Genomic DNA, 24,038 nt, shown 5'->3' with positions numbered 1-24,038 from the left:
GCAACGTATCCCCCCACACCCCCACAATATGAGGAAGAAAGCGACTTTTTATCTGCCAAAAGTACAACTGGTCGGGAAAGGTTGACCTTTAGCTTTTAGCTAAAGAACAATAACAATGATTATTACTTATTAACTATTCAAGACTTTTGAGGTTATAAAAACATATATGGTGCCAAATAAAAACAAGAATATTACCTGCCGGTGTCACCCTAATTATATCCCGTTTTATTTAATTCCAATGTGATAATTACTTTAACAGTGAACAGTATAAATGTAACTATTTTGCAGCAGACGGCAGAAGAACAGAAGCTCGTGTTTGCAATTGATCAACGTCGGATTTTTCGATTTTAGATTTTGACCGACAGGTAGGAAAACATTTTTACTTATCTATCTTTTTATTTTCTTTGTTCTGATAGTCTAGGATTTATCATTTAGTCATTGACTTTCTTATTTTTCTAATGAGGTCTTTTTACGAAATAGTAAATATATTAATATAGTCAAAATTAATCAGTGTGCAAAATGTTAAGAATCTTCAATAAATAAGATAAATTTATATTTTAATGCTTCTTTTGTGTTCGTTTTTCAGCAACTGTAGACATGTTAGCTCAAACTCTAGTCATTCTGTCGCTAGCCCTGGTCGGCACGCATGCGCAGGCGTTTAACCCAACACGTATGTAAATTTTAAAATTATAATATAGTCTGCATTTTTATATTAATATTATTTCACTAAGAGATTTAATAAAAGTATAACAAACAATCAACACAGGATAAATTTTACTATTATTTATTTAAACCTGCTTTTCTAAACAGGCACGTGCATTTTTTGTTATAGAAGACAAACGATTTCATGCAAAAACAGTTGACTTTTAGACATCTTTTAGAAATCTTAAAGAATAGTGAGTGGCTCTACTTCTTTATACAGTTAAAGTCCATTTTTTGCTCTGCAGTTGTTGTCGACAGCTGTACGAAAAGCTTGCTAGAAATCACACTTACCGACGCCGCCGACAACGGTATTGTGTATATCCAGGGACAAACCTCAGCTTGCCGACAGACGACCACATCCGGTACCTCAACACATACAATCGACTTTGCTGCTTGTAATATAAAATGGGTAATGTATTTTTTCTTATATATTTAGTCATTTCAATTTCGTTTTTTTAGTTGCTTTTTATGTGCAAAAACATAGATCTGACAGTTTACACCCCTTTTTGTGAGTTAAAAAATCAATCAGGAAACGATTTAGATAGCTAGATCATTGTGTGCATGTAAAATCATAAATACAACAAACTCTAAAATTCTTGTTTCTTATTTAAAGTTACATGTTTTACTGTATGTCCGAATAAGAAAAATGGGTCCATACACATACCCTTTCTTTAGATGACTTAGATTTTAATAATAATAATAATAATAATGAATAATAATAATATAAATAATATATTATTATTATTATTATTATTATTATTATTATTATTATTATTATTATTATTATTATGATAATTCCTTACATTAATTCATTAATATTTAGATTGTTATGTGTTTTTCTTTATGACCACTCGGAGTGTTGTTTCTACAAAATCGTCAGAAATTTGCAAGACATACGCTTTGAAAGAGCTTTGTTCAGCGTGTTAACATGCATGTTATTTTTATATAGGGGAGCGGTGGCCTAGTGGTAAAGGTGTCTGCCTCTCAACCCAGAGATCATGGGTTCGAGCTCTACTCGGGTCACGACCATGTTTCTTCATATGACACCAGTACTGGTTGGTACTCGAAAATGATTAATATAAGTTGCAAGAACTTGTTTCGCAATCGAGCTAAAACAAATATGTTTCAACCATGTTATTTATTATATATATTACAGGAAGAGACATTTAAGATAGTTATACAGAAAAACATGAACTATCAGACAGGGGCAGATAAACAGATACCAGTCATGTGTATTGCCGACCTGGCTGACCTCACGGTGACGGACAATCTCATTGCAGCGTAAGTTCTTCCAGTAAAATACACATTGTAGCGATGTTTAAGTGAATCGGTCTATAATTTTCCATTTGCTATTTTGTGGAATTACCTGGCTAGTAAAATATCTCATCAACAGAAACCAAAAAAAGTTATCAGAAAAGACATAACAAATTTTCAGAATAAGTCCATTTTGCGTGTAACAGTTCTTGCTCATGGAAATAGTTCATATATTAAATATTCATAATCGTACCTTAACACAGGGACCTTGGTCAATCACTAACAACAATGGGAGTAGCAAATTGTAAATGATCACAATGAACCTTAATCTTATAGACTGACATTGTATGACAAGTGCGTAAACGTCAAGTATATTGATAAAAATGTGTGCGCGTTTTTTTAATGCGAAGTTCATGTACATATTTTACAATTATTTTGCTATTGTACAATTGAAATTGCACACGAATTCCACTCTATGCAAGGACTCTCTCGTTAGCTTCAAATAAAGTATTTGTTTCGAGCGGCTATTTTGTTCTGTTGGTAATTATTTATGTTCACTAGAGTTTTTTTTTTTGATCTTGAAACTTTTTGAAACAATTGATAAATTTAGATAAATTAAGACTATACATTAAAAAGTATTCAAAGTATAATATGTAAACATCTCACCCGGAAGCTATATTTATGTTCTACTACTGCGGAGAATGATTCACTGCCGCTGCGATGAGCCCACTGCTTGTGTGAAAGCTGAGACCAGTGTGCACCTAGCTTACGTGGCTTGGTTTAAAGATAGAATTAAGTTCGATTGTGTAGGAAGCTGTAAAGTAATAGACACATTCGAATCCAATCTTGGGACCAACAAGTACCAAGAAATGAGCGTAGTTTCTTGCTCAAGGACATAGCGGCTTTCCCATGACGGGTCAACCCGATAAGCTAGCGATCATAAGATTACTAGTCCGATGTGTTAAACACTCGGCCATACCGGCACTTACTTGTTTATATAAAGTATTTTTATTGTATGTTTTTACAGGAACAAGGACGATGACGCAGGGCAGAATAAGACTGTCAAACCGACAGCCACAATGGCTCTCTACTCTAACGGAAACTCTGTATCTGGTAGCACCGTTAAACTAACAGACACGATCACCATGGTGATGCAGTTAGACACAGAATTCATACGTATGTAGTACTTTAACATATCTTCTTACACAGTTAACTCCTAATGTATCGATATTGATGTATCGATATATCGGTTATAATGTCGGTTATAATGGTAATACAGTTATACGAGTATACAGCGTTCTTATTTCAAATTTAAAAAAGTCTTCTTATGCAGTAAATTTTACTTTTATCGATATCGCTTGTATCGCTTGTATCGATAAATGGTTTATAATAGTGAAGCACTAACTGACGTAGACACTGAGTTCATACGTATGAAGTATATTTATTTTAGATTCTAGATAGGTCTCCTTATGCGATAAATTTTACTTGTATCGATGTATCGTTTTAATCGATGCGTCTGCCTTGTCAAGTGACTGTCAGCGTGTTCTATGATAATCTTATGTAAGATGTTCGGCAAATAACGATATCACAGTCATGTATCGATATTTTAGTTTCACTCTTGAGTTATTGTCACATAAACGTTGATGAAATATTTTCAAAAGAACCAAAATATTACACCCATTAAAATTATCTCGGAAAACATTAATTTGCTTATCTTCTTTTTTTAAATTATTTCTTAACGTATTTTGGGCTGATTTATAAATACATGTCCATGTAAACTTGACATATTATTTTTGTATCATGTATTCTGTATCGCCTCATACATAATAGATATAAAATATTATGGTAGAATGATAGCGACCTTTATAGACAACAGTTTTACTTGCATGCAATTTATTTTTATAAATGAGTTAGGGAGATTGTTCGTTGTTTGACTGATACTTATATAAATACGTCTCATTTCAGAGGATTTTGATATCAAGGCCAGATCTTGTGTAGCAGACACCATTAATATCATTACAGATTAGTAAGTTCATTAACACACAAAATAAAACCTGCTTTAATCAGCATGCCTCCAGATTCATGCTAATTTCATATATAAAAAATGTATTTCAAAGTAAAATTTCGGAAGTGAACACACATTGCAAACAGCACTTACATTCCATGTGAATTACCACAACGACGTCAAAATGTGCACAATAGTCCTAACTGTGACAGTCGCGCAGTAGAAATATGATTATAAATACTGCCAAATCAGTCCAATAATCGCATATAACATTTAAATAATTACTTGAATCTTAAATCTTTTTTTTTTACTTTTCGTGAAATTTTAGTACATTTATCTCAAGTTTGATTGTCTTGAAATGTTTGGCTCATCTGTAGGCATGCAGCTTCTTAAAGCGAATGTAGTTCTAGCTAATACATTAACTGATTGGTGTATCTAATTTAACATTGATTTGAGTTAAAATACAGTTATGAAAAGCAAATTTACAACTCACTTTATTCCAAAAAAAAATACTTATTTACTGAATTGTACCTTTTTTCATAACGATAGTGGACAGTGATGTCCTTTTGTCGTCTGCTCTCCAGTATAAATTATATAATTATGACCATTTGTTAACAGTTGGTCAAGATCAACAGAATTTTTTTTTCATAGCTGAAAGGAACAGTGACTGCCATTTGTCATTATAAACTAGTTCATTTATGGACGCGAACACAAGATAATTATATCTAATTTTATAAACGATAAATTAAAGGCACAATTGTCGGGGACATTAATATTTTTATTTTAACATACATGTGTTTTAATTTCAGCTGTCCAGTAGATACTTATCTGTTCCCGGTTATCTCAAGAACAACTCAGGGAGTTATCCAGGCAGAGTTTGGAGCCTTCAGAACAACCAGCTTATCAGGTGATCCTGTACCTATGGTGTTTTCTTGCACCTTGCAAGTCTGTCTCGGATCATGCAGCCCTGTAAGTACAATAATATGTAAACAATTTGTAAATTATACATACTCGTACATGTATATTAGTAACCAAACCTTTTGGCTGGAGAGATAGCAAATGGAAATCACATCAGAAACGTTTGTTTGATTTTGTATGTATGGTATTGCATATGTTACAGATGACTTAAATAATCAAAACGTTTACTCAATAAAGAGATATTTGGCCAAGTGATTAAGGTTTTTTACCTTCAAAACAAGGGTCGTGGGTTTTAGTCTAACTCAAGATATAGCCCTGTTTCCCTGTATTACACCAGTAACGGTTAGTTCTAATGAGAGGAAGTGATTAATATAATTTGCAATATTTTTCTTTTTCACAATATGCATTAAAGTAAATGTATATCCTGTGCCGCGGTGTAAAACTTACAAAAGCGGTCAATTTCTTTTTTAATCAAAGTATAAATTAAGCATTTGACCAATGTTGTCCTTCTTAGATGGTCCTTTTTCTGGTTTTATTCTCTCAATATATATGACAAAGCTTTCAAAGGATCAATCAGAATTTGCAGTTTATTTTCTATTGAATAAGGAGGTACATCAAAACTAGTTTACGATCAGCGTTCAGAACACTTTTCATATTTTACGTAAAATAATAAACCACTGTTAATTCGCAGACGACATGCACAGACGGGTCTTCAAGTTACGGACGAAAGAAGAGAAGCTTAACAAAGCGTCAGGCTGAACCAGACAATGTTGTCGAGGATATTAGTGTTGGTACCTCTCTCAAGATTGCCACAGATGAGGTTGTTATTGAAGGTAAGATTATTTATGTAATGGATATGCCTTAATCGGAACTTTCTCGACTATTATTCATAATAAGACTGGCGGAAAGGGCCGAAAAAGTTGCGGTTGGTTTTTGCCTGTCTTTGAACCTGAAACAGTAAATTTGAAATTGTGAATGCCCGGATGCGGAGACTGGTCTCGCTCTCTACTGGTAGCAAACGATTAGCACTTTCGGTTCGAGCAAATTCTAAATGGCGTTCCTCAGTTCTTGAATTGTTGTAAATTTTCATTAGTTGTATAACCGAATTTTAAATGTGTTTACTAATTTGAGATTAAAAAGCTAACTTGTGACTGAAGGTGGAAAGAAGTTGAATATTACTTTTTCAAACTTCGAATCATCAAAATGTTGATAAAGTCATTCTTACAAAGTTAAGTTATTTGCTGCGTTGTTTGTATTTCATTCACAAATATATAATGTATGTGTCTTAAATCTTGGCGGACAAAGGGAAATAACTGTTACTTTCCTTTTGTAAATTAGTCGGTATCAACGTCCGAAAATGTTCTTATCATGTCGATAATGTTTTATACACAAGGTCCCACAGACGTAAACGATGTTTGTCTCAACCAAGGCCTCTTCATTGTTCTGATCATCTTCCTGGTCGGCGGGATGCTTGCATCAACAGCTGCTGCAGTCATCATGTTTAGAAAACTACAAGAAAAGGCGGGAATTTTGAGCAAACTTGGCGGAACTTCAATGGGAGGCATGTCTATCCCTGTGGCGTAAATCTCGGAAAAACAGGCTTACCAACCAGGCTTACCAACCAGGCTTTGTAACCAGACTTACCAACCAGGCATACCAAACGGATTAACGATCGCTGCTTATAATTGGCTTATTATTAGAAACTAATTAATTACGACAATATGATCTAAAATATACTTATACATTTGAAATTATGAATTTTGTTTTGAATTTTTGTTATAAAATGTTTTATTTTGTTGTTTTTCTCTTCTTCTTTTTTGTTTTGCTAAAACATAGAACATACATATTTTATTTTAGATTGGCTTGAAAATGTTTCTGGATGTTTCAAGTGCTACTGTGTAGGACCATTTTATTATGATTTCATCTTTTTTATAGGTTACTGTTTCAAATAATTAAAAATTTACAACTATGATTTTAACCACTTTTCCTTGTATGAATGAAAATCCTCTAACAATAAATTTTCACCCGCATTTTAGGAAGTGTTTGTTTTACTCTGGCTAAAAGTCTGCAACTTATAGATTCTAATTCAAGAGGAACTCCATTGAGGTCTAAAAGCCTATAACCAGCAAACACAAGACGTCAGACTGACGTCAGATTTAAGACAGCTTCTGACGCCTGTCCACCGTTTTGGCAACGGAGATACGATTGAAAACGATTGAACAAGTTTCAGCATAAAATATCATTGTTATACTTTATTTTTATGGATATATGCACATCAGAAAAACTTTCAGATATAAATCAATAATATGAACACAAATGCTTTCTAATCAAGTGGCTGATGTCCTGCTTGCACTTTCATCATACAATTCAGAGGGGGTTAACTATTTCGCTTAAATAGAGTTAACGCACGTGTGCCTCGTTATCAAAATCTTAAAACACAAATGTCAGAAGATCAACTCTGTTTAAACTTGACAATTGAAGATAATGATGTTTGAACCAATAAAGGACTTAAAATGGAATTAAGAATAAAATTAAATTTAACTATTTGATAATGAGTGGTGACACTAGTTGTTAGGTTTCATTAATGTAACCAACCCCCTAGATACCTGATACTATTGATACTTAAAGAGATCTTAAAGTTTCATGCCTCTAGGTCAGCCAGTTGAGCAGAAAATCAACATGGAGGAGCATGCACTCAGACTTTAAAAGAAAATTTAAAACGTTCACGATTCAAAACGTTATTTACAAGTTATATGCAATTGCAGTATCTTATCATCATATTTCTGCTGCGAGACTAACTCAGTAAAAGCTATATTTGCATATACAGACCTACTGTTGGTAATTTTCGTAAATTTTTAATTGCTGCTTGAAATCTTTGCTCACTTGATAATATTTTTCTTTTTAATTTGTTTTAATTTTTCATGAATTATAGCATAAATATGGAGGCAAACCGCTACATAAAACGAAACGAAAATGTGTTTAACAAAATCTCGGTCCGGAGTCATTACATGAAATGAACGACTGAACAGCATCCAGCCATTGCTGACCAGAGCAAATATGTGAAAAGGAATAAAAAGGGACTGGGGATCAAACCATTAGCTTTTTTTAGTTCCGAGAAGCCATATAAAACAAATCTAAATATTTCATTGTTTTATACATATGCTAAGAACTTGCTTCTTGGCATTATTCAAGGATATATGACAAACGTTGCAAAGAGTAACATTTTGCATTCATTGCCCCTTAATGATCAACATTATTTTTTGTCCAATCACATTGCAACTTTTTACAAAATTTTGTTATGGGATACAGCAACATGTGTAAATGTCGAATCATGTTGATGACGATTCATGTATATGACGAATCATACAAACATTATATTACATATACTGCAAAATTGCAAAAATACTTGTTGCACATTGTGCTTTCCTGGGAATATTTCATGGATTCACAGATGTCTTTAAATGACATTTAAAGACAATGAAAATGTAGCAAGTATTTATAGCAGTCACGTGCCTTAATAATGTTCGTTTTATGGAATCATATATAAGCAATGAAAATTTATAAATGTTGAGCATTTACAGTTAAAGTCTAATTGAACATCTGTCAAATCCATAAAGGTATTCATCGCAAACGCGCAATATGCTCAATGAGAATTTTGATAATCCGTCAATATGTTTCAAGAACAAGGGAATTATATAATATAACTTTGTTTAACTATGTTTTAATGTTATCTTTTATTGCGTATAGCATTGCCAACAACTACAATTCAGGAGATAGAAGCAGTTTGAAACCTTTACAATATAAGACTTTTACAGCATTTAGATTCGTATGGAACAATGTGAAACAAAAGAAAACATTGAAATCCTATATTCATCTGCAATCTTAATGATTATTTTATGTTATGTGCAAATCACTCTGTCATTCAGTTTCACAGTTATAAATGTCTCAGAACCATGCTAACCCGGTATATTCTGGCCAGGTGTCTGTCATATGATATTGATAGAACTAACTTATCCTGAAGCCGCACTGCTTTCTGCTAAAAAGGAAGGACACTAAAACAGATTGTTTCCTTCAAAATGAATATCAGACATATTGTTGTCATTGGAATATATGTGTGCCTTTGTAAGTAGTTGTTTAAATTAATCTTGTTTATAATTTTAGATTAAAGCTTCATTATATTCAGTCAGAAAAAACTGTTAATAAATCTAACTAATCTAAATGTTAATAAATCTAATAACCTAATCAATTCGTACAGAAACTTAAATTGAATTCATTAAGTGATTTAAATTTTATTCGTTAAGAAATCGTAATGCTATGTGTTTATATCTGCACAATAACTATTTATCAACATTGATACCATGCACATTAAACCCTTAAGCTGCGGTCTCACTTACTACCGGCAGAGCTCAGGACCATCCCGATAAGTTACCGGGATGATCCGGGGTGAAATTATTGTTGCAGTCACACTAATCCCGGCAGCTTTACGGTAATTCCCAACTAACCACCCAGGATGTGCTCCGGATTATCAAGGCAGAGCCCAGGTGAAGCCACGGTTCATGCCGGTGCTTCCCCGGTCGTTCCCGGATGACGCCGGAAGAGCCCCGGTTGTCCCAGGCAGAGCCACGGTCGATCCAGGCAGACCCCTGGCAGAGCACAGGACGATCCAGGCAGGTAAAACCCCTGTGGATTGAAAACGAGTAAAAAATGTAACATTGATATATAATTTTTATTACATATAATATCTATTGTTACAGAATAGTAATTCATGATAATTTTCTGAAAAATCCTTATGCAGGACTTGATAGAAGGGAAATGGGAAGGGTTTTAATACAAACAAGTGCAATCATTGCAAATTGTCGTGATTCTTTTAAAATGAACCGGGCTCTGTCGGGGCTCTACCTGGATCAACCGTAGCTCCATTGTCATCCTCCGGGGCTCTGCCGGCATTCACCGGGGCTCTGCCAGCATTCACCAGGGCTCCACCGTAGCTCTACCGGCTATATCATACCCCGGATCATCCCCGGTTTGTGCGGCAGAGCTACGGTGCTTCCCCGGTGTAACCCCTGTCGTTCTCGACAGAGCTAAGGATGAAGCCGGCAAAGCTATACCTTCCCGGATCATCCCGGACCACCCCGGTAACATTAAATATTTTATTCCATCCGGGGTCGAATGCCGGATGTCCCCAGATCATCTCGGACGTTGCCGGCAGATTTACGGATGTACCCCGGTCGTTCCAGGATCACCCCGGATGTCTACCGGGGCTCTGTCGGGATGTAAGCGAGACTGTAGCTTTAAGCTACAGTCTCACTTACATCCCGGCAGAGCCTCGGCAGAGCCCTGGTAGACGTTCGGGGTGATCCGGGAATGACCGGGGTACGACCGGGAACACCGTAACTCTGCCGGCAACGTCCGGGATGATCCGCGATGATCCGGGAACATCCGGCATTCGACCCCTGATGGAATAAAATATTTAATATCACCGGGGTGGTCCGGGATGATCCGGGAAGGTATAGCTTTGCCGGCTTTATCCTTAGCTCTGCCGGGAACGACCGGGGTTATACCGGGGAAGCACCGAAGGTCTGCCGGCACAAACCGGGCATGATCCGTGGTATGATAATGCCGGTAGAGCTACGGTAGACCTACGGTAGAGCCCCGGTAGATGCCGGCAGAGCCCCGGTAACTACAGGCAGAATCCCGGAGGATAAAGGTAGAGCTACGGATGATCACGGTAGAGCCCCGGCAAAGCCCGGTTCATTTCAAAAGAATAACGACAATTTGCGATGATTGCACTTGTTTGTATTGAAACCCTTCCCATTTCCCTTCTATCCAGTCTGGCATAAGGATTTTTCAGAAAATCATCATGAATTACTATTCTGGAATAGTATATATTATATTAAATAAAAATGATGTATCAATGTTATCATTTTCGAGCGTTTTTAATCCACCGGGGTTTTACCGGGGCTCTGCCTGGATCGTCCTGGGCTCTGCTCTGCCTGGATCGACCGGGGCTCTGCCTGGATCAACCGCGGCTCTTCCGGCGTCATCCGAGAACGACCGAGGAAGCACCGGCATGAACCGTAGCTTCACCTGGGCTCTGCCTTGATGATCCGGAGCGCATCCTGGGTGGTTAGTTTTGGAGCTACCGTAGTGCTGCCGGGGTAAGTGTGACCGCAACAATAATTTCACCCCGGATCGTCCCGGGTCATCCCGGTAACCTACCGGGATGGTCCTGGGCTCTGCCGGGAGTAAGTGAGACCGCAGCTTTCGACACTATGTACAAATGGTTATTATTCCAATAAACTAATATCATCAATATATATTAAGCGACATAGGTTAAATAATGTTAACATATGCAAATATAATTCTTAGTAATGATTGACTTGAATCTTCTGATATTTGATAACGCTTTTAATTTTCAGTATGTTTAACGTCTTTTTTATTGAACTGTTTCCGACAAAAACAAAACTCGTGACTTACAATCTATTTTGTAAGTTGGCATGAAAACACAAATGCCTATAGACGAGTCGCATTTGAGGTCTCTCCTGCTCTCATCGATAATTGATAATTATTTATCTAAAAAGAATTGTCAACGGACCTCGATGGAAATTGAAATTTAGATACGTGCTGAAAATATATTATTGTCTTATTTCATTTCAGTTCAGTGAAAACCGGAAATAATCCCTATTATATCTGGCTGAATAAGCAATGTAGTCAAAAATCAACATTGAGTGTTTTAAATTATATTTTGCTGACAAAAAATTAATCAATTAACGCTAAATAAGAACGCACTGAGATGTTTCTTTGAAAATATTAATAGTCATTAGAACAAACATTGTGTATTTTCATTTATATACGTACATTATAATCCACATTTAGTGATTTAAATGATAGGTTGCTGAGAAAAAAAATTAGCGCTAAAATGTTATGTTTTTTTGAATTATAATAGTAATTAGACCAGGCATTGCGTTTTTTATACTCGTATACGTACATTATAATCAAATTAACTACAATTAATTAATCTATGTAATATTTAACGTTCCTGTGCATGAATTATGAAATAAAATCTCGCTCTTATGAAATAAAATCTCGCTTTAACAATGTTGTGTCCGTCATTCATTTAAATCATAAAAGCACATATAACTTATGAACCTAAAATGTCATAATACAATATTTTTTTAAATTTCATTTTATATCAAATTTCAAGTTTACTATGAAGATAAATGTCAAATGTTTGTGTGTTATTTTATGTAATACAAGGAATACATGTACAATAAAACACATCAGTTACTCTATCTCTTCTTTAGACACACACTCAACAATATAGATAAAATTAAAGGCCGCCAAAACACTCTAAAGTATCGGTTTGACTGAATTGATTTTCATGTGCAGCAGTAGCTCATGCAAATAACCGTGCATGTCCTTGAGACTTGGTCTTACGTTAATAAGTAGTTGGTATACAGAATGCTTCAAAGTGTTACAATAACGGCTTATATGTTTATATATTTCAATTCAAATTAAGTTTTGTTTATCTAAAAGAAATGTTCTGATATCTTTATTCAACACGTTTTTTCTTTTTTTTAAGACTTTTAACCTATATTATTTAAACTGCAGGTTTAAAGAGCACAGATGGGCGTCATAAACGTGAGACAGGTAAGTTTAAATATTATCTATTCAAACTTGATATTGTTGTTTTATTTCTGTGTTGTTAAAGTACTAATTATGATAAACAAAACATCTTACTGGAAACTGTTAAGAGGCGGAGTATTTACACAAACAACTAACTAGGGACATTATATCAATTTTACCAAAGCAAGGAACAGCCCGTGTGGATATAAGAAACTACAATGTTTTTTATCATTTGTAAAAAAGGTACAGGCAAAAATGAATTTTTTAGATAAATTGATAAAACGACAGTGGATAGAATGACGAAACATTAAAAAAAAGGGGGGGGGAACAAGGGAAAAAGTTACAAAGTAAAAAGTTTATATGTATATATAACGAATGACAAAATAATATATGAATATTCCTTAGATCTACTTGTTTTAGAAAAACTGAGATTATCTTTTATGCATGGTCCGTGCGATCCAAATCCGTGTCAGAATGGCGGTACATGCACGGTTGATGGTACAGATTACACGTGCAGCTGTACAAGTCAGTTCAGAGGAAGAGATTGTGACAGTAAGCAGTTTGTATTATTGAGCCAAAAACTTTGTTTCATAAAATAGTATGTTTTGGAAACTTTATGCCAAAATTAAAATAAAAAACAACAGCAACAAAAAAAAAACATATAAATATTCCTAAACCAACCAACCAAACAACCAACAACCAAAAACAAAAAAACAAACAAACAAACAATAAAAAAACAAAGTTAAACAAGGTTCTCTTGTTTCAGTGTTGTTTATTACTCACTAGTCATTAAGCAAAACTATCCTTTCCTTCTTTTATATTTTGATCGAAAGAATAGTTATAATGATTTATTGTATTGTATGGAAGTTGAAGTATCAAACCGTTTACATTTTGCTACTGTAATCTCTAATTGTGATAGCATGGACCTTCAAAATAAATATAAGTGTGACCTTGACCTTTGAAGAAGGGACGTGGTTCCTGGACGCGACAAAATGTTGTTATGAGATAGACATTTGTGCCAAATTTTTCCAAATCTCTCAATGCATGACAAAGTTACAGTCTGGACATGATTGTTGAGTTAGTGGGGACACACGGACAAACGGACATGAGCCTTAGCCGCGACACATTGTCTTGATGTGGTAGACATTTGTGCCAAGTAATTTTAAAATCGTTCCATGCATAACAAAGTTACAGTCCGGACATGAATGTGTATCTTTAAACACTTCTCGAGAGAATGAGTACCTTCAAACTATAAGTGTGACCTTGACCTTGAAGGTAGGGACATGGGTCTTTGTCAAGACATGACGTCTTGATGTGGTTGACATTTATACCTAGTTATTTTAAAATCCTTCGATGCATGACAAAGTTACAGCCGGGACACGAATGTGTGTACCTATTAACTCTAATTGAGATAAAGTGAACTTCAAAATGGTGGTGTGACCTTGACCTTTGAGGTAGGTACTTTATTGAACACAAGACATCGGCTTGATGTTGTAGACATTTATGCCAAGTTTTTTAAAATCCTTCCATGCATGACAAAGTTACAGCCCGGACACGATTGTGTGTACCTATTAATTCTAATTGTGATAATGTGAAACTTCAAAATGTTAGTGTGACCTTGACCTTTGAGTTAGAGACGTAATTCTTGGACGCGACACATCGTCTTGATGTGGTAGACATTTATGCCTAGTTATTACAAAATCATTCAATGCATGACAAAGTTATAGTCCGGACACGAATATATGTACCCATTTACTCTAATTACGATAATGTGAAACTTTAAAATGATAGTGTGACCTTGACCTCACATGATGTGGTAGACATTTGTGCTAAGTTATTTCAAAATCCCTCAATGTATGACAAAGTTACAGTCCGGACACGAAAGAAGTGGGGACGGACAGACGGACGGGGCAATTATATTATGCATCCCTTTGGGGGCATAAAACGCTTGGCTAAAATCGAATACTCGTATAAGATTTGTCCTTTATATCTGGAACAATAGATCGGATTAACCCGCACTGCGACTTTCCTTACCGAGGAACCATTTATTAAATAGTCCCTCATGATTGCTATACTTATATTGTGTGCATATATTTTTTGAATGTTTTGCATCAGTGTGCAACACCAAGGCTTGAAGTTCAAAGGTCAGGGTCACAATTAGATTATGAATTTTTTCTTTAGAACAATGCATATTGCTGCTCGTGTCCGGCCAACAATTAGACATCCCTGTATGGATTTTAAAAATACATTCATGGGTGTTTCTTTTTAAATATTTGGGCATAGTGAAAATATTAGACCGAAGTGTTTGTTGAAGTGTGTAACATTCTTATTGTAGTGTCATGCCTTCATTGCAATGTTTCCAGTGACAAAATTCTTTCCATAGAAAGTTGTTGATGTATGTCTTTTTGCTATAAAAAGTGTATCAATTATGTGTGTTTTGTATTGTATGTGTGTTAATAATGTTCTAAGTGTTATCTTCATAGATATGACGGGGAGTCATATTAACCCCTTGGTGATTCAATGACAATTTTAGAACTGTAAACATAGGATGGACAGGAAAAAGTAAACAATGTTTACCCCACTTTTTATGTTTGTTTGGAAACGTTTTTTGTTGTTTTTTTTTTTCAAAATATAATTATACTCATTTATTAGTTACAGTCTAACTTGCCCATGCGACCACGTGTATTAAGCGACTTTTGTCTTAATGCGGCCACTTTCAATTCCCCCCGTTCAATTTCTCTATATATCTTTATTGTATCAAGCGACTTTCACGACCAACGACCGCTAATAAGTCAGCTAGTTGAGATCAATCTTTTCATTAAACGACCACTTTTACCTGTCAAGTAATTGTGTTTTTAGAGAACGCCGCCTCGTAATGTCACAAGTGTCAACAATCAAAACACAGTATATAAATGTGTGAAAAACTCTATTTGCCAAATCATTTTAGTGTATGTATATGTGTGACGTGTATTATCCAAAAATATCGATAAAACAATGCAGCGCTTCGCCCCTACTCAGATGGTGTATACACTTAGCTGTTGATATTTAGACTGCATTGAATTGACCTTGAACTTGATCAGAAATCAAATTAATCATTACAATCAGATGTAGTTTATTTCAAATGAAAAATGCACAACAGTAAAAAGCTTCACTTATCAGGGTTTTCGTGTTTGAGACAAGATAATACAACGGAGAAGTTTAAAAATTCTGGAAAAATGTCAAACATGTACGTAACGGATCAAAACTGATTTGTTAATAAATATCTGAAAGTTATTTTTTTCTACATTAGCATCCATTAGGATTATCGGAGCGTTCTAACTATTAAACATTTATTAAAATGAAGTTGAAAAACATTCCCACCGCAAAAGAAAGATGTCATGAATAAATTTTGACTTTTATCATGCTTTGTCTTCAGAGACAGTTTCATTAAACGACCGTTTTGGGTATTTCCCTTGCACGGTCGCTTATACAAGTTTATTAATCAGATATTGACGAGTGCAATCCTGATCCATGTCAGAACGGGGCAACATGTACAGACAGGTAATACAAGTTGTTAGATAAGTTTTTAATATCTAGTTCTTATAGTAAAAACTAAAGCCTTCAGGTGGGTTTTGAGAATCATGCTGTAACTTCAATCTATATAAAATAAATGTTAAAGTAGAAAGCTAAAATGCTAATGTAAAATAAAAATTTAGTAAAAAAATTAGTGACATGTTTTAATAATTATGAACATTATATAAGTCAAATTGGTATGTGCAAAATCAACACACCCCTCCAAATGGACCTTCATGGTACCATATGGATCACAAGTGAAATATCTGGAAAATCATGGAATAGGGTTATAATACATGTAAACAAATATTTGTTAAATTATCTGAATTTCTCGTCTGACTGCATTTACAATAAATTTTGCGACTCAGTTCTAGGTTTGTTTTTTCTCATATACCTTTTTCAAACATCAAATCATAACATTGAAATTATGCTAGTCATTTGTTTACCTATTTTTAATCAACATTGACATTACTAAAATGCCTTAATTAATGTTGACAGTTTTATATAATGCAAAGCCAGAAAATGCCATCATTTGGGCGTCTGACATTAGATTGAAATTTTTCTAAAATAAGATAAGATGTTCTGTTTAATCCTCATATTTAAACATATAACTTTTTGTTCAAACTAGTCATTTAAAAAAAAAGCAACACATATTGTTGGCCTGGTGTATGTTAAATGTTTGGGTTCTTATATTTGCATGTTTTTGTTTTTGTCTAAATGATACCTTAAATGTTGAAAATGAATGCCTGTTATAGGCTAGCGAAAAGGAAAGCGAGATATAAACTCCTGTAAGGTATGCTTTGTTGGTTTCTACTTAGACTATCTTTATAATAAGTCACTTTTCATATAAAACAAATATTGCAAATTTTCGAAAGTAGACTAGTATACTAAATGTATTCAGAATTGCACTGTCATACAAAATGTAACATTATTAATGTAAATTTTACACCATATGCCTTAGAATATTATTATACATGTATCCTGTTATACATGTTCTAATACTATCAGCAAATAAAAATGTCATTACAAATTGACATACTTGTGCTGTTTTGTCTTTTTCTGTAAAACAACAATTATATTTTACTTAAAATATATTCATGTACGAAATTTATACAAGTACAAAACTTGTAATAATTTAGATTGACACTTTGAAACACAAACAATCATGCTTACTTATTGACGTGTAGCATAAGAGCGAATCAGGAAATATTAATTGAAGTCCAAATTTATGCAATGAAATATACCTAAATATTTTAAGAAAATCTCCATTTACTGTAAATAATTTATTTCTTTTAAAAAATGTCAACTTAAGAGAAATTATTATAATGAGTATATTTCAATTTTTCTGTAATTCTCTATACAATGTGCAGTTTTTAAATTTAACCCCACCCATCGTACCTTAAGAAATAAAGAAAAATACTTGAAAACAATAAATTTAAAATACATGAAAATAGAGAATAATTTCATGAAATCACATATAAAGTAAAATACAAAAGCAGAGAAATACAATAAACATAGTTCAGCGATTTTTTTTTCTCATTTTGGGTGAAATTATCCCACCCACCCACTTTAACTTACAAATTATGCGATTTCTTCCATTTTTTTATTAAAGCAACTTAAACACTCATAGTATTTATGAAAAACAAAACAATATTAGAATGTAAGTTGCTAATTGGAATATTTTTGTTATTTTTAGGTAACTGTATTACAAAAATGTGCAAAAAAAGAGGCATTTTTCTTTGATATTTTGAAAATTTTAGGACTGAAACCTGAAAAGCTATATATTTCATTGTTATCTCATTATAAATTGATTATTTTTGAAATGTTTGTACACCTTTTTATCGAAAACAGCATAATCTTTGCTGTAAAATTTCCCATAATCAGATCTATATCCGTTTTGCATAAAATCGGCCGCCATATTGAATTCTGAAACAATGTGAAAGCAAAAATTTGTAAGATTTGCATTTTTGTAAAGGAGATACTATATGCTTGCCCTGGTGTAAGTTTCAGATTTGAATTTTTTTTGAATAAATGGCCCTTGGCTCTTAGGCTAATTATCATGTGTTTTTTTTGTAGTGGAATATTGCCCAGCCTATTGGTACTTATTCAAGGGAAGCTGCTATTACATAATGAATACATTTTGTACTTGGCTTCAAGCTGAGGTAAGTATTACATCAGATAATAGACATTTTCATTTCCCAGCAGATACTTGAATATAGCCATCTGAATGCTGTTAAACAATAAAACATCTGTGTTATTATTTCTTTTAGCTTCGATTGCAATTATTTCAAGACTTGGTTTCAAAATATATCTTCCTGAAAGATATTCTCATCAACACTCAACTGTCTTTATCTCCAAGCTTAATAGTTTCATAGCATGCATGTATTGGACAAATATTTTTTTTATAAATCACCGACCCAGCAGCAAGTTTTTGTCGTTAGCTTTGTGAGCAATAAGTAACGTTTAATTGAACTAGTGTTATAAAGGGGTCTCAACCGGTATTTGGCCATGACTTAGAATATACATAAAATATAATATTGCATCAAAGTCTTCATTTAACTTATGACACTAGTGAAACATGCAATGCCCCGGAAAGCCAGTAAATAATGTTAACTCATTCTATAATACGCATTAACCCTAACAAAATCATAGATACGCGTCTGAAATGTTATAAACTATTATTATAATGCACGCATGATAGTATTTTGCATGATTTTCACGTAAACAATTGAATTATATTACCGTGTTATTGATAGTCAATAGCTTCACATATGTTTCAATGTTTATTGATATGTTTTACAGCATCACTGTATCGATTTGGGAGGACACCTGGTAGAGATCACAAGTGAGCAAGAGAACAACTTCATAACGTCAATTATGAGAAATTTATACCATGGTAATGATTACAATGTGTCGTGTTAATAAACATGATAATTTCTTGAGCCATACAAACAAGAGCAATCACTGATCACGTGTCGCCTGATGAAAGCAAATCAAGCATTAAGCAGATGTATTGATGGGTGATTAACCAGTTTGTTTCCAATATATCGCACCTGTTGTGTAGCATGTTGTAGCTTTACTGCACAGTAGGAGACAGTCAACAAATCATTAACAGGCAAATAAAAGCTTTTTTATTCAAGGGCCATGACTCAGCCAAAGATCATTCAACTGGAAAACCCATCAAATATGCTCAGGGCCTTTAGGTATTTATCAATCCTGTAAAGTTTGACTCAAATTGTATTGCAATGTAGTAGTTATAAGACAAGAAGCGCCGCAACTACCAAGTTTTGATGTGACAGCAATTAATAGGTCAAAGTGCACTGAAGTTATTTAGTAGAAGCTGAAAATATTATTGTAAGCAAATGACCTTATCCTTGCTCCCATATATCTAAGTGGAAATCCAAAGCAGCCACACGGCAAGTTTGGTGTCAAAAGATCAAAGCAAACTCAAGTTGTTATGTGAAAACTGAATACATTAACCTTGATCACAGACACCTGGGTAGCAATCCTCTGCCTCTTGATATACATGTAAGCTACCCATACATAAAGTTTGGTGTCAATAGGCCAAAGTTATTGAGCTGAAACTGAATTTCTCTTTTAGTAACAGTGACCTTGTTCCAGATTTTAGGCCCAGAGTATGCAAGAGCTTTTCTGCAAAATTCTAATCTAGGTTTTGGTACTAGTATATGTAGTGTATGTAAAGTGTGTGATCTAGGAGTTGTGTGATTTGTGTGCGAAAATAAATCAGACATATAATGTGGCAATAGATTGTTAAGGGATTTGTAAACAAGAATTGCCTTTTTATAATGTATGCGGTCATGTATTTTTAACCAATTCAATTCATGAAACAATATATCTGAGGGTGTATCAATGTTTGCATCAAGTATAATACGGGTGACTCTCTTCTGAAATTTGTATAAGCTGTTCAGTAATTCATCATTACAATTTCCCCAAATAGTGCAGCAGTAATCTAGGTGTTGCAATATGTATGCATTATAAAAAAAACTATTCTCATTTATTTGTTTAGGTATTGTTTAATACGAAGTAGAAGATACAGTAATGCATTGCATTTTTTAATCAGATGTTCAATTTGACAGTTCCATGATAATCTATGATCCACATGAATTTCTAGTAATTTTTCAGATTTAGTAAATTCAATATTATTTTCCTGCATTTTCAAAATGTAGTCATTGCTTGATTTGATTGTGTTGTAAATAATATTTGCTTGGGAGATTATCATTGCTTTTGTTTTTTAGGGATTTGGTAGCATAGAGTTTCTTGCACACCAGTCGTAGATCAGATGTCAATGCTATTTTGTAGTGATCTGCAGACTGAGTCAATAGATGATCCAAATAAGGTGAAAGTTGTATCATCTGCAAACATGTCAGTAGATGTATTTGTAAGGTTTAAAGGCATATCATTTATATATAGAATGAATAGAGTGGGGCCAAGAATGGATCCCTTAGGGACTCCAGATGATATTTCTTTGGCACTTGATAATTTGACAGTGATTGAGACCTGTTGTATTCTGTTCGAGAGATAAGATTTAAATCAGTTAAGTGTTTCCCCTGCAAACTGATATTGTGTCATCTTTTGAATTAAAAGTGAATGATTAAGTAAATAAGTAAATCAAATGCCTTAGTTAGATCAAGAAAAACAGTGCCTACAAGTTTGTTGTCATTGATTGCAGAAATCCAAGTGTCAATGATTGCTATTCATGCTGTTTCACATGAATGATTTGAACGGAAACCTGAGTCTTATGCAATAACGAATGTGTTTCGAGAAAATTTTGAAGGTGATTACTGACATGTTTTTCTAGTACTTTGGAAAGAACAGGGAGAATGGAAATAGGACGATAGTTATTTGCATCAGATTTGTTCCCTTTTTGAAAATTGGTATTATCTTTGCTTTTTTGAAAAGTGTAGGGAAAGCAGATGTTGAAATGCTTTGGTTAAATATTTGTGTGAGTGGTTTTGCTATTACTTCAGCTGAGAGTTTTAAAAATGTTGCCCTATGTCATCCAAACCTGTTGCTTTATTTGAGTCTTGAGGGATATGAGTTGCTTGATGAGAAATTCTTCTTGTATTTGTGGAATCTGAAAGGAAGAAGTTGCACTTATGTGTTTAGTGGTGAACTCGTGAATTGTTGTTTTGTCTTCATTTGAAAGTATAGAACAATTGTCTGGAGCTTTTTTAAATACATTATCAAAGAAATCATTGAAATATTCAGCAGTGGTGTGTGCGTCCTGTATAGGATTACCTGATATATCAACAATTAAGTTAGTTTGAGATTGGGATGATTTACCTGAAATGTCTTTTAGATTTTTCCATAGCTTTTAAGGGTTGTTAGGATTATTATTTCTTGAATTTGTATAAAATGACTTTTTGCATCTGTTATAAGTGATTTTGTTTTATTTCTCCAGTATTTGAAGGAATCTTCATCATAATAGACCTTTTGGTATATTCTCTTTTCGTCATAGCATGGGATATTTCAGTATTAAACCAGTCTGTTAGAATTTTATGTTTTACCCTTTTTTTGTTTTAAAGGAGCATTTTGTTTTAGTGAATCATTATATAGGTTGAGAAAATATTCAAGTGAATCATCTATGTCATCAAAAATATCAATAACAGACCATGGCTGTGCTTTTAGAGAATGGATAAAATTTTGTTCATCAAAATTTTTAACATTTTTGTATCGTATCATATTATGTGTGGGTCCTGAGTCCTTTTGTGATGACAGTTTTCGTGTGAAGCAGACTGGATAATGGTCACTAAGGTTAATGTGAGGTACACATATTTGGACTATGTTACATGGCATATTTGTATAGCTATGGTCAATGATGTAAGAAGTTTGATGGGTGACTCTGGTGGGTTTCTCAACCATCTGAGTCAAATTAAATGCATTTATAGTGTTCCTCCACGTAGAATTTGAATCTAAATTACTCATGTTATAATTAAAGTCACCAGATATGATAATCTCTTTGTTTTCTGATTATATAGCCGCTCTAAATTATGTTCAAATTCCCGATTCCAGACACAATTTGACGATGGATGTCTGTAGATATATCCAAATATGAATAGCTTTTGCTTAGAACACTTTAATTCAAGCCAGATGGCTTCAAGCATGTCACTATCAAGGTCATGTCTTTGAACACTATGATATTTACAATTTACATACTGTATTCCTAGAAATGTTCGCGCATACAATATTTCGAGTTTTTCACAAAGTCGGCATTTTTCGCTGAGACAAACATGCGGATTTGTAGTAACCGCGAATTCCGCAAATATTAAGTCGCTACGACCTAAATAACAGTTTATGTGCATGACCTTGCCTGTTGGATGTTTTTAATTCTTTTATTTTTTGACAAGTCGCGCCTAAAGCGCTACGTTACTCGATAGCTATTCATCTATTGACTAGTCGAACAGACGGACGATTGTTCCCTGAACACTTTTTACTTATTTTCTTACCTCTTCACTATGTGATTAAGTAAAATTTAGTCAGACCCGTTTTCTCATTTGAATCAAAACTGACTATTTCTTCAAAATGATGATACGTATTTTTTTTACAGAGTATCAGACTGTACGTCACTTTCATTATAACCACATAACAGCTGATTATCAATGTAGCACTTGATCGATATTGAACTTTAAACAAAGGATTACACCTACTCCAAGCAAATCAAACCCGATCATTCAATGTACGCAAACTGTAAATGCTTTTGTATACGCTGTGACTAGCGAGCACATCAATAAGCATGATAATTGCTAATAAATTAATAATTGACTTTTTTTCAGGGTCCAAACAGGTATCTTTAACATACATAGATAATTCTTTACACATTTCTACAGCACCTGTGTTTATATGTTTTATGTGTAAGTAAATTATTATAAATATTCTGCACGTTAATGTCTTATTTGGTTGTGGGGATTTGTTATAAATGACATATATGCGGCTATAAAGATTCGCGGAATCATACCTACCGCGAAAAGCGCTAACTTAAAACGCGCGAAATTTTTTCTAGGAATACAGTATACAACTAATCCTCCTTCATAACTTTGTCTGTCTCTTCGAAACATATTGTAATTATTTAGTTGCAATTCACTGTCTTCAAAATGACTATTCAAAAATGTTTCACATAAGCAAAGTAGATCAATAATTATTTCTTTGTGGTAATGTAATAAAATTTTCATCTGATCAAATTTGGGGTAAAGATAATGGATATTTAAATGAAAAATATTTAATCCTTGTTTATTGAATAATGGTTGTATATTTGGATTTTCATTGATCTCAATTTCAGTCAAGTTTTCTTCATTAATTGTATGAGCAGTGTCAGAGTTAACATTATTGCTACTTTCTGGCTGTGGAGAGTTGTTTCATAGTACCCAATAATTCTGAGGCCATATACCAGCTGTCTCTTGATATAAGCTATCCATACACCAAGTTTGATGTCAATATGCCAAAGCAAATTCAAGTTATTGAGCAGAAACTGAATTTCTATTTTAGTAACAGTTACCTTGACCTTTATCACAGATAATAACTCCACAGGCAAAACCCCAGGTGCACAACTTCACATGCTGAGCAACATTCCTGTAAGGTTTTATGACTCTAGGTCAACTATTTTTTGAGTTATGTGCGACACAAGTCAAGTCAAGGGCAATAACTCTAAAAATACTAAATAAATCCACACAAAAATACCCAAGTGCACAACTACAAATGCTGAAAGGTTTTATGACTCTAGGTCAAATACTTTTTGAGCTATATGCGATACAAAATGAGAACAGAAGGACAGACAGGCAAGGGTAAATCTAAATCCCCCCCCCTAAAGAGAGGGTACATCAAAGTGACTAGTCTTTGACCTTTGACGTAAGAAGGTAGAGCTGAGTTAACTAATAAATGAATGAATTTTAAGTGAAAATCACTTTTTATAGATATAAGCGTCTAAAATGGTTGGATAAATATGTTGAATTACCGATCATATGAA

General features: G+C 33.9%; 2 protein-coding genes across 3 annotated transcripts in view; both read left to right on the top strand.

The window, feature by feature from the left end:
• The first annotated feature begins 244 nt into the window (after positions 1 to 244).
• LOC132724903 (uncharacterized) lies at positions 245 to 6,886 on the top strand. The gene is made up of 9 exons (XM_060709890.1): positions 245 to 365; positions 587 to 670; positions 948 to 1,111; positions 1,859 to 1,983; positions 2,984 to 3,132; positions 3,922 to 3,982; positions 4,771 to 4,930; positions 5,571 to 5,712; positions 6,273 to 6,886. The coding sequence occupies exons 2-9, from the start codon at positions 598 to 600 to the stop codon at positions 6,461 to 6,463; spliced, it is 1,065 nt and encodes a 354-aa protein (XP_060565873.1). The 5' UTR covers positions 245 to 365; positions 587 to 597; the 3' UTR covers positions 6,464 to 6,886.
• A 1,938-nt stretch (positions 6,887 to 8,824) lies between these two features.
• The window catches only part of LOC132724899 (secretory phospholipase A2 receptor-like), a 46,274-nt gene continuing 31,060 nt past the window's right edge, over positions 8,825 to 24,038 (top strand). The window contains exons 1-3 of one of the 2 annotated variants that reach the window (XM_060709884.1): positions 8,825 to 9,001; positions 12,491 to 12,529; positions 12,926 to 13,057. In XM_060709884.1, coding sequence (XP_060565867.1) covers positions 8,956 to 9,001; positions 12,491 to 12,529; positions 12,926 to 13,057 — 217 coding nt within the window. In that variant the 5' untranslated portion in view covers positions 8,825 to 8,955. Of the gene's footprint in view, positions 9,002 to 12,490; positions 12,532 to 12,925; positions 13,058 to 24,038 lie in introns of both variants that reach the window. The other variant, XM_060709885.1, reaches the window with a different exon arrangement.

Source organism: Ruditapes philippinarum, unplaced genomic scaffold (genome assembly GCF_026571515.1).
Source record: "Ruditapes philippinarum isolate M1 unplaced genomic scaffold, ASM2657151v2 ctg713_1_1_1_1, whole genome shotgun sequence".
Taxonomy (NCBI): Eukaryota; Metazoa; Mollusca; class Bivalvia; order Venerida; family Veneridae; genus Ruditapes; species Ruditapes philippinarum.
Note: the sequence above shows the minus strand (reverse complement) of the source record. Positions and strands in the feature narration are given on the sequence as shown.

What these genes read in the sequence shown, in the direction of transcription:
- LOC132724903 (XM_060709890.1), top strand. Translation starts at nt 598, where the DNA reads ATGTTAGCTCAAACTCTAGTCATTCTGTCGCTAGCCCTGGTCGGCACG. An exon ending in GCAGGCGTTTAACCCAACAC is followed by an intron (nt 671 to 947) that starts GTATGTAAATTT and finishes TTTGCTCTGCAG; the next exon opens with TTGTTGTCGACAGCTGTACG. An exon ending in GTCTCGGATCATGCAGCCCT is followed by an intron (nt 4,931 to 5,570) that starts GTAAGTACAATA and finishes GTTAATTCGCAG; the next exon opens with ACGACATGCACAGACGGGTC.